Below are 12,643 nucleotides of genomic sequence, written 5' to 3'. Positions count from 1 at the left end.
GAAGGATGTCTCCCAGTACCTCTTTTCCCGTCATCCCGCTACGTGTTAGCGGGATCTCATTTCACTTTATGAGGGTGTCATCCGAGTAGCCCCTTTCTCGTCATCCCGCTACGTGTTAGCGGGATCTCATTTCACTTTATGAGGGTGTCATCCGAATAGCTTGACTACTTGGATCCAGATTGGATACTGAGTTGGTGAGTATAAAAGTATAGCTTCTACGTCATACCGCCGCGGTATCTCAGCCGCTAACAAGTAGCGGGGTGACGAGTTACTATACCGCTGCGAACCGTCATACCGCGATTTATTCCATAGCTGTACGAACATTCATTTTTGAAGGTAAACTGCACAGCAAATGGTGTCATTCCAGTGCTTGACACTGGAATCCAGCCGGCTTTGTTGCATCGCTAGCTATGATGGATTAAAGATAAAAAAGGTGGAGAATATCAGTAGCTTATTATTCTGGTATTTATAACAAGAACGGTCAGTGAATACCTAAATTTGAGTAAAAGAAATTTCACTACCACTCACTAATCCGGCTAAAATTCAAGAATTTCAATGCTTTAGCTATTTTCAATAGAATTAAATTTATTAATATAAATAACAAATTACTATTCTTAAATTTGATCAGATTGATTGCAAAAAAACAAGATTTTCAATAAGTTGCTTATAATCCTAATTATAGTTAGCCTTTCATAAGTAGCGATGCAACAAAGCCATTCCAGCGTCACGCGCTGCCATGTGGTATACAAATTTCCTTCGAATTACAACGTACGTGCGCTCTATATGCACTTGATTGACAAATGCTCTCTTATCAAAATCTCAAGAATCTGCACTATATTTAATGCTGCGCCTTTGCGCAGGTTGTCAGCCACTATCCACATATTTAATCCGTGCTCAACAGTATTGTCTCTTCTAATACGCGATACATATACAGCATTCTCCTGTACAACATCAATTTGAGTTATGTATTCACTATCTTCACGCCTGTTGTACACTAAAACTCCACTATCTTCGGCTTCACTTAGCACTTCACGAGCTTGTTCTTCAGTGATATGTTGATCAAATTCCACATTTACTGCCATAGCGTGACCGATAAAGACGGGTACCCTTACACAAGTTGCAGTAACTTTTATATCTTCCTCTAAAATTTTTTTTGTCTCCTCTTGCATTTTCCATTCCTCTTCTGTAGAACCATTTTCCATGAATTCTCCTACATGGGGAATGCAATTGAATGCTATTTGCTTAGAGAATATCTTGGGTTTTTTAGCTTCGTTCATAAAGATTTTTTTTGTCTGGTCATAGAGCTCATCCATTGCTGCTTTGCCTGCACCAGAAGTTGATTGATAAGTTGAAGCAACGATTCTCTTTATTTTTGCTTTTTGGTGTAATAGATGTAGTACTAGCAGCATCTGTATTGTAGTACAGTTTGGATTGGATATTATGTTGTGGTTTTTATATTCCATAATTTTTTCTTTATTAATCTCTGGAATAATGAGTGGCACACCCTCTTTCATTCTAAAATGGGAACTGTTATCTATCACGATGCATCCAGCCTGTGTTGCAATTGGTACATACTCTTCAGAAACATGAGATCCAGCACAGAAAATGGCTACATTAGTTCCAACGAAGTCATAATCCTCAAGGCATAAAACTGTTAACTCTTTGTCACCAAAGCTCACCTTCTTCCCTTCTGATTTTTTCGATGCAAGTGCAATAACGCAATCTATCGCCTCATCTTGAAATTCAGCAAGCGTGCTTAATACCTCACGCCCTACTCTTCCGGTTGCTCCAATAACAGCAATTTTGTATCCCATATAGATGAACCTCTAATTTCAAAGTTCTATTATATTTTTACTGACAAAATTTACAATTGTTTTAATATTTTTACCTTGCAATTAATTGTAATTTAGCTATTATTATGCAATATTAGTAATATTACATAATGAAATGAAAGATGAGTAAGGAATACGATGAAACTAAGGTTAAACCTGCAATTTCTACACCTCAAGGGCCTGAAGGAACCAATGGATCAAAGGCCCAAAGTGTTCTTTCGAATAAAAGAAAGCCTACAATAAATTTTGATGATAAAAAGTATGGTGTAAAAACCTCTAAAATATGTGAGGGTACGAATATGATTTTTATGAAAAATAAACAGAAAAGTTAAACTCTAAAGGTAAACAAACCATAGTCGATAGTTAGTAGACGATAGTTAGTAGTCGAATAAAAATAAGTCGATAACAGATCGCTGTTACAGCCCTTTAAAGCTGTTAAGGCAAACAATCTGGCAACCCCATCCATCTGGCAATTTTGACAACTGAATTTCCGCTTGCTTGGCTGGTTCTTTTGCAATCAAAACGCCAAAGTTAGAAGTTGTCTACAGCCAAAAGAAATAGTGAATATCGCCAACGTGGAAACTGGGATAGTACCGAACACGGTACACCAGGAGACTGAGATCAGAAGCCGAACGTTGGCTGTGGATGAGCCCAGCCGTTCGCCGCTGCACGTGTGTTGTGGTTGTGGCGAAAAAGACTCCAGGTGAGCCGGCTAATATGTCGCTAAGTAGAGTAATAATATAAGGTGTTCTAGGAAGTGTTAGGAAACCCACCCGATCGTTTACGTAGCGCTCGCCAAAAGCCTACGTCAAGCCACCGATCGAGTTTCGACCCAGAGGTCTACGGCGGAGACACCGCGTGGATCATCGGCCAGGGATCCAGGAAAAGCTTTCCTCGATCAGCCCCTAAACGTGCGCGAACCCGGTCCAGACTCGAACCGCGATCGGCGAGGTCTGTGACCGGCGACGTGTGCGTGATTGGGGCCGCAGAAGATCAGGAGCGGGCTGGAACCTGGCCAACCCAGGAGCGTGGAGGACATAACCTCACTCTCCGGAGCAGAACCGCATGTTCGTTTGAGCCGACCGCATTTAACCTGATGGGCTAGCCGACGATCGCTGAGGCAGACATCTCGTCCATAGTGACGATTCAACGAGAACAACAACAACCAGGAGAGAGGCGCGACAAGCTGTGCCAGGATTAGTGTATTATTGAGTAGAATTTAATTTTCATTATTTTTGTTTTGTAAGTCATTTTGGATCGTACATAGACTCATCTTTTGTTTTCTGTAGAGCATTGATAAGAGGCACATGTACATCAAAACTCCATAATATAATTCGCATTTAACCTGATCACCCCAAAACATCCAGCGTTCTCGTCTACAGGCCTGCGGACTTCGAGGGATGGTTTCGTGAGTAAACATTGTCATGTAACAAACTTGATCATGTAACAGTGCCTCTAGAGGAAAACATATGAATAGTCAGTCCGTATCAAAATGATTGGGTAGACGTTATAACTTAACTCCTACTTCACATTCATACATATAATTCTTTATCCACACATTTTTACATTATATTCCAATTTGTTAATTAAGCTAGAGTAAACTCATTTTGTAGGATTAGGACCAATTAGGAGTAAGGGTTTAGGTTAAGCATGAGTCTGAAGAAGAAGCTATTATGATTTTGTATTGAAGTTTGATTTTGAAATGAAGTAAATTTAGAATTTATATGGGCACCTGAGCTGATCGATTTCAATATGGGTAAGGGCAGCAGCAATTCGGTGTTGTTTCTTTACAGGTAGGGCGGGCAAAGCAGAAGAACCTCACCACCTTAGTTCTTCAAACAGCATGGTTTCCTGTCTCGACTTCATATCCTTCCAGATGACTGTATCCCCTTTCCTAACTCTGTCTACAAATTTTTATTGTGTGGCGGTGATGCTGATTAGGAAGTAACCGACCCCCTTGCCTCTTCCCTGAGCTAGGCCGTTCCCGTAGGCAGAGTATGCTACCAGTCGGTATCCACTACACCGTGTTCGTCACAGAATAAAATGGCGCCCAACGTGGGGCTAGCAAAACGGCTAGCAAAACATCTAGCTAAGCAACAAACAAAACACCAAATCGCAGCCCCTGCTCTCACGAGCTAACCTCCAACCTATCCTAACAGTCAGCCTTCCAAACAAGTTTCTTTAGTTTCAGAAAACCCTTCTTTTGATTCCACTAGGATTGCTGTGTTTTGGGAAATCCTCAGAACCAGACCAGGGAACAAATTAAGGATTAGGAAAGATGTTTCTCTTGAAATATCCCTTTGTTTACACATGTATTTAAGGAACAAGAAGTCGAGACTGTATTGGCTGGAATGTTTCAGCAATAACTCCTTCTTAGCCCTTGATCAACTCACCAAACCACAAAATAATCATAAGTTCGAGATTTGTAGTTGTTGGAACATTCAGCAATACCTCATTTTTGAATATTTTGGCTTCAATTTTGGCCTCTATTATTGTCAAAAGTTGCCTAAAAGAAATTGAGATTTATATTGGTTGGAGTATTTCAGCAGTATACTCTTTCATTTAGCGCAATGAACACATCAGTTTGTTTTAGATTCAATACAGATATGAAAATACAGACAGAAACCCTTGTAATGTACTAAATGAAATCGATACAGCAAAGGATAAGACCCAAGATATCCCATAAAAATTCAGGTTTCCGAAATTAAATTGTGGAAATAATAGACTTAATATCTATCAAATTTCGTTATATTTTGTTGTTGTTGTTGTATATCGAAAACGAAACAATGTCAGTTCGGCGTAGTCCCGAAAATAGTTCAAGATTGGCCATTGAGTCGGTGCAATGCTCCGTATGCAATGATACCAACGCCGAGATAGAATTTGTCGAAACTCCGTGTCAACACCGCTTTCATCGAACGTGCGTAACTTCCTGGTTACTGCAAAATGAAACGTGTCCAAATTGTCGACAACCATGCTTATCGTCGCAGCTCAATGATAGCACGCGAAGAGCGCAAGACACTACCCTAGAAGTTCCGAGAGTTCAAAACGGATCCAATCCAAACTCACGAACAGGTGCCGTTCCTAGAAGTCGTCCGAATACCAGACCGACAACAAGGTCAACCGCAACCATATCCAATAACCGTCCGAGCACCAGCTCGCAACCTCAGCGTTCACCACGTGCTGGAGGTTCGCAAAGAACGACTAGCATTTCAGAAGGGAGAATTCAGGAACTCATAACGAATGCATTAGAAGCATACCAAACCCAACTCTCTTCAACATTGTCAGAACAAATCAGTCTGGCAATGCAAAACCTTCACATACCTACCTCTCAAAGACAATCACTTGAGTGGGATGTGGAATTACCGCCAGCCGACCCATTACAAAGCCAGCCTTTTGATAGTCATTTGTCAGGTAACCATAACATCTCTGCTAATCGTTCACTAGAGAATCGAAGAGAGAATCACACTATCCGACCTGACCAAATTTCAAGCTTAATTGTTCACTGGAAGCTACAGTTTTCCGGCTCACCAAAAGATATTTTCGTAGACGATTTTATATACAGAGTGAATACTTTAACACGTCGCTCGTTAAACGGAAACTTTGATCTTTTGTATGAGTACGCGAATTTGTTGTTTGTAGGCCCAGCTCTAACCTTCTTTTGGCGATGCCATAGGAGTTCAGAGGAGATGAATTGGCGATTACTCTGTTCTCGGTTAAGGGAACGATATAAAGACCAACGATCAGATCAGGACATTCGAGCCGCGATGCGTAGAAGAAGGCAGGGAAATAGTGAATGTTTCGACGATTTTCTTGACTCCATCCTAGCCATCGCCGATGCGCTATCTGAACCTATTTCAGACTCAGAGTTGGCTCAGACAATAAGAAACAACCTAAGATCTGACCAAGGACACGACCTTTTACATATAGAAACCCCAACTATTGCTGCTTTACGCAAGCACTGCCACCGTCATGAAGAGTTCTTCAACAATCTCAGAGCTAAAAGTAGTTCACGTCCAAGGTAGTGAGGGATTATTTAGAAGATGAGATTTTTGTATGTTTTGGAACTCCTGAGGTTTTGGTTAGCGATAATGGCACTCAGTTTAAAAGCCAGGACTTCGCAGCCTTTACATCCAAGCATGGAATCCAACATAATTTCACTGGTGCTTACTCTCCGCAATCCAACGCGGCGGAGCGCGTCAACCGTAAAAAGAGAAATTTCGTTCTAAGCAACCAGGCTAAGCATATCAACGCAAAATTGTCACCGGTGGGAATCAAGGCCAGAGTAAAGGAGAAGAGAGGGCAGTCGTTATATCTGCTCGAAGACATCAATGGAAAGGAGTTAGGAGTTTTCATGCAAAAGACCTTTGGTGAAGTACCCTTTTTCAGCTTTCATCTCCTTTTATTATCAGGTCGATAAAACCTGTGGTGTGAGGGTACGAATATGATTTTTATGAAAAATAAACAGAAAAGTTAAACTCTAAAGGTAAACAAACCATAGTCGATAGTTAGTAGACGATAGTTAGTAGTCGAATAAAAATAAGTCGATAACAGATCGCTGTTACAGCCCTTTAAAGCTGTTAAGGCAAACAATCTGGCAACCCCATCCATCTGGCAATTTTGACAACTGAATTTCCGCTTGCTTGGCTGGTTCTTTTGCAATCAAAACGCCAAAGTTAGAAGTTGTCTACAGCCAAAAGAAATAGTGAATATCGCCAACGTGGAAACTGGGATAGTACCGAACACGGTACACCAGGAGACTGAGATCAGAAGCCGAACGTTGGCTGTGGATGAGCCCAGCCGTTCGCCGCTGCACGTGTGTTGTGGTTGTGGCGAAAAAGACTCCAGGTGAGCCGGCTAATATGTCGCTAAGTAGAGTAATAATATAAGGTGTTCTAGGAAGTGTTAGGAAACCCACCCGATCGTTTACGTAGCGCTCGCCAAAAGCCTACGTCAAGCCACCGATCGAGTTTCGACCCAGAGGTCTACGGCGGAGACACCGCGTGGATCATCGGCCAGGGATCCAGGAAAAGCTTTCCTCGATCAGCCCCTAAACGTGCGCGAACCCGGTCCAGACTCGAACCGCGATCGGCGAGGTCTGTGACCGGCGACGTGTGCGTGATTGGGGCCGCAGAAGATCAGGAGCGGGCTGGAACCTGGCCAACCCAGGAGCGTGGAGGACATAACCTCACTCTCCGGAGCAGAACCGCATGTTCGTTTGAGCCGACCGCATTTAACCTGATGGGCTAGCCGACGATCGCTGAGGCAGACATCTCGTCCATAGTGACGATTCAACGAGAACAACAACAACCAGGAGAGAGGCGCGACAAGCTGTGCCAGGATTAGTGTATTATTGAGTAGAATTTAATTTTCATTATTTTTGTTTTGTAAGTCATTTTGGATCGTACATAGACTCATCTTTTGTTTTCTGTAGAGCATTGATAAGAGGCACATGTACATCAAAACTCCATAATATAATTCGCATTTAACCTGATCACCCCAAAACATCCAGCGTTCTCGTCTACAGGCCTGCGGACTTCGAGGGATGGTTTCGTGAGTAAACATTGTCATGTAACAAACTTGATCATGTAACAGTGCCTCTAGAGGAAAACATATGAATAGTCAGTCCGTATCAAAATGATTGGGTAGACGTTATAACTTAACTCCTACTTCACATTCATACATATAATTCTTTATCCACACATTTTTACATTATATTCCAATTTGTTAATTAAGCTAGAGTAAACTCATTTTGTAGGATTAGGACCAATTAGGAGTAAGGGTTTAGGTTAAGCATGAGTCTGAAGAAGAAGCTATTATGATTTTGTATTGAAGTTTGATTTTGAAATGAAGTAAATTTAGAATTTATATGGGCACCTGAGCTGATCGATTTCAATATGGGTAAGGGCAGCAGCAATTCGGTGTTGTTTCTTTACAGGTAGGGCGGGCAAAGCAGAAGAACCTCACCACCTTAGTTCTTCAAACAGCATGGTTTCCTGTCTCGACTTCATATCCTTCCAGATGACTGTATCCCCTTTCCTAACTCTGTCTACAAATTTTTATTGTGTGGCGGTGATGCTGATTAGGAAGTAACCGACCCCCTTGCCTCTTCCCTGAGCTAGGCCGTTCCCGTAGGCAGAGTATGCTACCAGTCGGTATCCACTACACCGTGTTCGTCACAAATAGACCAACAGTCTCTAAACAAAAGACAAGAATCTTCAAAGCTAAGAGATTTCTTAAGGTCAATACCAATAATAAGGAGATTTTTAGCAAGGATTTTCACACCTGAAAAAATAGAAATCATCAGTAACCCTATATATGACAACATGGAAGCATATAAAAAATCGCAGGAAGATTACCCTAGTAAGATAAAAGATGAAACTAGTATAGATGATGAACACACAAAAGAAGTAGATAGTAAACTTGAGAAGGGTAATGTTGAACAAGTGGACAACAAGAAAAGTCGTAGTTCATAAATATCAATCATTTAAAAATTATCTCTAGTTATAACATTGTATCTGTTCAGATGCATGGCTCATGTACAAATATTGAAACAAAAATTCCAGTGCTCCCTTTCTTGTCATCCCAGTGCGTGACACTTGTATCTTTATGATGTGAGGCATTAGAGCTAAAATACCTCACAGGGAGGGTGAAGCTGATGCGACACTAATGCCATTAAGCCAGATTTTGCTTCCCTCCCATAGAGTTAAAGACTGAACAGTATCTTTTGGAATTATATCCCGTATTACAAGGTTAGTCTAAACTCTCAGTTTATTTATAGTCTTGGAGGCAATTTTATGCAAGTAAATGCTATTTTGGGTGTGGATATTTCAAAAAAGAAATTTGATGTTTGTTTGTTAGTGGACAGTAAAAAACGACACAAAGTCTTTCAAAATAATCAAGATGGTTTTGCAAAACTTGTAGTTTGGTGCAATGGCCATGGAGCAAATCTTACTCATTTATGTCTTGAAGCAACTAGTTGGTATGGAGAAGATTTGGCTACTTTTATGCACGATTTAGGACATAATGTCAGTATAGTAAACCCAGAAAGCTTTTGGCAAAAGTGAGCTGCTCAGAAATAAGACAGATAAATCAGATGCAGCTATGATAGCTAGATTTTGTATCGCCAACAAACCTGCTCTTTGGAAGCCCATTGCACCTGAAATGAGGCATTTGAGGGCGTTGCATGCAATCGCTAAAAGATGATAAGGTGCAACAGACAAATCGCTTGGAAAACAAAAATATGCATTCCAGTTGCAAAGAAGCTATATCTAAAGTAATTTTGGCAATAGAGGAGCAAATTATTGTTCTCGAAAAAGAAATTAATGAGCATATAAATAACTATCCACATCTAAAAAATATGGTGGAAAACCTTAAGACTATAAAAGGTATAGGATATCTTACTGCTGTTGCTGTTGTCGCAGAAATGCCATCAGTTGATAACTTTGACAATGCTAAACAATTTACAGCTTTTGCTGCCAGGACATTATCAATCGGGATCGTCAGTAAGTAAGAGAAGTTGCATATGCAAAATAGGATCTGAGCGTATTCGAAAAGCTCTTTATATGCCAGCTATAGTAGTCAAAAACCATAATAATCATTTTCAAAAGTTTTGTCAGCGTCTAGCAAGTAAAGGCAAATGTCCAAAAGTCATAGTTCTTGCGTTAATGCGAAAATTAATGCATGTCTTTTTTGGTATTCTTAAAAAGAATCAACCATTTAATTGTAATTTTGTTGGATAATTTGTTTGACAGCAGAGACAGTATCTGGGATCCAGATTGGGCACTAAGTTGGTAAACACGAAAGCGATTAATCCTTTACAACGTTTTTGATGGAACTGCGCGAAAGAACTGGATGCCAGTGTCACGCACTGGCATGACACCCATTTCTTCCTATAGTTGTCTTTTCTCGTCTACCTTATTTTGCCACTCTGCTGAACAGATACATAACATTTGCTATACAGAAACTCTGCGATACCAAAATAAATAAAGAGGTACGCCACTTGCAGTGAATAAGCTTGCGATCAGCAAGGTATTCACAGAAGTTTCAAATATTACCCAGCAGCAAAAGGTTGTTGCTATACTGCCAATTAAAAATTTGTAACAACTCTTTTCTTGCACAATAACTTTGAGAAAAGCAAGACTGCATGCAAGGTAAACAAATAAAAATGAAACTACAGAAAAGTCGATAATTGATGTGATCTGCTTAGCAAAATTGTTGCTTGAAGTGAGGATTAGTAAAGTTGCAGTTCCAACTGAGCTAGTTGTTATGCCCCAGAAAGGAGAACCGTGCTTGTTTCTTTGAGCAAAAAACTGTGGCATCAGTTTATCTTTTGCAAGGCCAAGGGCCACTTGTCCACTAGCTAGTACCCAAGCGTTTAAAGTACCAACACAAAAAATGAACGCAGTTATAGAAATAATCAAGTGCCAATTGCCAGAGGCCATAATTTTTATTGCGTCAACATATGGTGCTCTTGAACTTGCTAAATCATTGCCATTTATTAATCCCATAATTGCAAGATTGTTGATAAAATACACAACAGCAACAGAGATTGTTCCAAGTACCACTGCTCTTGGTATTGTTCTAGCTGGATTATCAACTGACCCTGCAGGTGCTGTTGCCAATTCAACTCCAATAAAACCCCATAGAGTAATAAGTGTAGAACGGGCAAGAATCTGCGATGTTGTAAGATTTGATATTTCTTCACTTATGATGAAGTTATTTCTATCAAAAAAAAACAATGCTGCTATAGGTATTACAAGCAATACAGAAATTTTTATCACCGTCAATAAAAACTCAACACGTCCAGCAGTAGCTACTCCTCTAATTTATTAGTGTAATAATTGTAAGTAATAACATCTCTAAAAACAGATGTACGTTTTGAATATCTTCATGGAAAAATGGTGTAAGATAACCAACACCCACAACTATTACGGCTGTTGTGCTAACCCATGAGATCACCCAATACGTCCAACCAACAAAAAAAGCTGCAGCAGGGCCAAAAGCATGCTTTACATAGACGTGAGGGCCACCCGTTTCCAGAAATTTTGCGCAGAGTGAGGCAAAAACTAAAGCAAGAGATATAGCACCAAGCCCTGATATTATCCAGCTTGTAAGGCTATACATGCCATATGGAGCAAGGCTAATTGGAAGCATAAAAATTCCAGAGCCAATTTGGCTGCTAATCACTAAGGCAAAAATAGCCCAAAAATCTATTTTATTTGACACAATAATTCTTATCTAAATAGATTAACAATATACCCTAAACTCAGAAATTTCAATTGATCTTTTAACATAAAAACTTGCATTTTTTTCAATTTATTCCTAAAATAGATTATATTAACAGATTATTAAGAGGGGGTTATGAATCCGAGATTAAAAGCATTTTTGGTTGTTTGTAGTATTATTGCATTTTTGATTGCACTTTTGTTTCTCGTGTATTATTTAAATCTTCTTGTTAACTATATCCTTGACCCGATTCTAGTTCGTCCCTTTGAAAGATTATACAAAAACTTAATTGTTGATGGTCTTTATGCCTATTTATCTACAAGCACTTCTAGCCCTGCACTAGCATTTTTGGCTACAGGTTTTATTGTTATTGCTGCGTTTATTTGCCTGAATAAAATGCTTCTTCCCTTGCAAGAGAAGATCATAAACAACTATACCTCCTTTAAAAACAACAATATTGATAGCAATAGCATGTTGTTTGAGGTTTATAAAGATCCAACAATAAAATTAAAGGACAAAATCTTATTCTTCAGTATACACTTGATATATTACCTACAGCTTCCATTTTTGTACATTGCATCAAAGGTATCAGCTCTACGTGAGTTTCTTATATTTAATTTTGGTTTATTATTGTTAAATTATGCACTGCTAATTCCAGTAGCACTTCTTGAGTTAATAAAATATCCATCAGTAAAACTCTTTTCACCTTTGGGTTTGAATGTAAAGCAGCTAAGCTTTTTGTTTAATGTAAGTGATGTGGGCACTGGTAGTCAAAGTGTTCATACTAGAAGTTTTGAAGAAAGCACCATTAAATGTGCTAAAGAATTAAAGGAAAAATATGGGGCACCATCAAATGAGTTAGATGAAGAGTTTAAAAGTTATATAAGCGGTTTAACAAGTCAGCAAAAACGAATGATAGAACCTTATCTAAGATTGGATGGTTATGAAACTGGGGAGTGGGTAAATTGGGTAGATTCAAAAACCGGATTGACATTGACACAGGCTATAAATTTAGTTTTAATTGCGGCAAGAAAGCAAAATTCAGACGTAGAACTATTGAAATCTATATTACTGGTTCGCTTTGATGAAAGTAACCGCCAATGTGGTCCTGGAATGCTTCTCCGCATTATTTATGCATTAAATGGCCTTGAAGCAGAAAACAACTTTGCAGCTCAACTAGAGCCTTGGCAAATAGGAGAGTTGGCTAGGTATACTACTAAAAGATTTTTTGAGAGATATGTGGATAAGCATTACTATAAGATAAAAGTTTTGAAAGAAAATTTTGATGATTTGTATTCACCAAGTTCTGAAGTGGATTTGAGCAACGTGAGTGATGAAGTAAAGGACGGCATTTCTTATACAAGAGATGCTATAAAAGAATTTGTGTTTAAGGAATTATATGTAAAGTTTTATAACGACTATGGGGAGCATATTCAGAGAGGGCAGATAAAACAAAGGTTAAGGGAGTTAATAACGGATGAAGTCGTAGACGCGGCAATATATTCTAAAATAGATGAAATAGAAATCCCTGCAGAACCACCTACTTATCTTGAAAGAGTAAAAGCATTTTTTGGAGGTCATGCAAG

The 12,643-nt window shown here is 39.4% G+C and overlaps 2 protein-coding genes across 2 annotated transcripts; one reads left to right on the top strand and one right to left on the bottom strand.

Moving 5' to 3' along the window:
• Nucleotides 1-567: 567 nt before the first annotated feature.
• LOC123258006 (aspartate-semialdehyde dehydrogenase-like) lies at nt 568-2,054 on the bottom strand. The gene is made up of 2 exons (XM_044717928.1): nt 1,576-2,054; nt 568-1,515 (listed from the first exon to the last, which is right to left on the bottom strand). Exons 1-2 carry the CDS (start codon nt 1,812-1,814, stop codon nt 780-782), a joined length of 975 nt encoding a protein of 324 aa, XP_044573863.1. The 5' UTR covers nt 1,815-2,054; the 3' UTR covers nt 568-779.
• Nucleotides 2,055-2,122: 68 nt separating this feature from the next.
• On the top strand, nt 2,123-7,710 carry LOC123258005. Its single transcript, XM_044717927.1, has 3 exons — nt 2,123-2,535; nt 2,587-6,677; nt 6,729-7,710. The coding sequence occupies exon 2, from the start codon at nt 4,619-4,621 to the stop codon at nt 5,852-5,854; it is 1,236 nt and encodes a 411-aa protein (XP_044573862.1). The 5' UTR covers nt 2,123-2,535; nt 2,587-4,618; the 3' UTR covers nt 5,855-6,677; nt 6,729-7,710.
• Nucleotides 7,711-12,643: the final 4,933 nt, after the last annotated feature.

The sequence above is a fragment of the Drosophila ananassae genome (assembly GCF_017639315.1).
Source record: "Drosophila ananassae strain 14024-0371.13 chromosome 4 unlocalized genomic scaffold, ASM1763931v2 tig00000240, whole genome shotgun sequence".
Lineage (NCBI taxonomy): Eukaryota > Metazoa > Arthropoda > Insecta > Diptera > Drosophilidae > Drosophila > Drosophila ananassae.
The sequence above is the reverse complement of the archived record's forward strand: the minus strand, read 5'-3'. Positions and strand labels throughout refer to the sequence as shown.

Coding starts and splice junctions, on each gene's coding strand:
- LOC123258005 (XM_044717927.1), top strand. CDS start 4,619: ATGTCAGTTCGGCGTAGTCCCGAAAATAGTTCAAGATTGGCCATTGAG.
- LOC123258006 (XM_044717928.1), bottom strand. CDS start 1,814: ATGGGATACAAAATTGCTGTTATTGGAGCAACCGGAAGAGTAGGGCGT. Junction 1,516..1,575: donor GGATCTCATGTTTCTGAAGA/GTATGTACCAAT, acceptor TTCCCATTTTAG/AATGAAAGAGGGTGTGCCAC.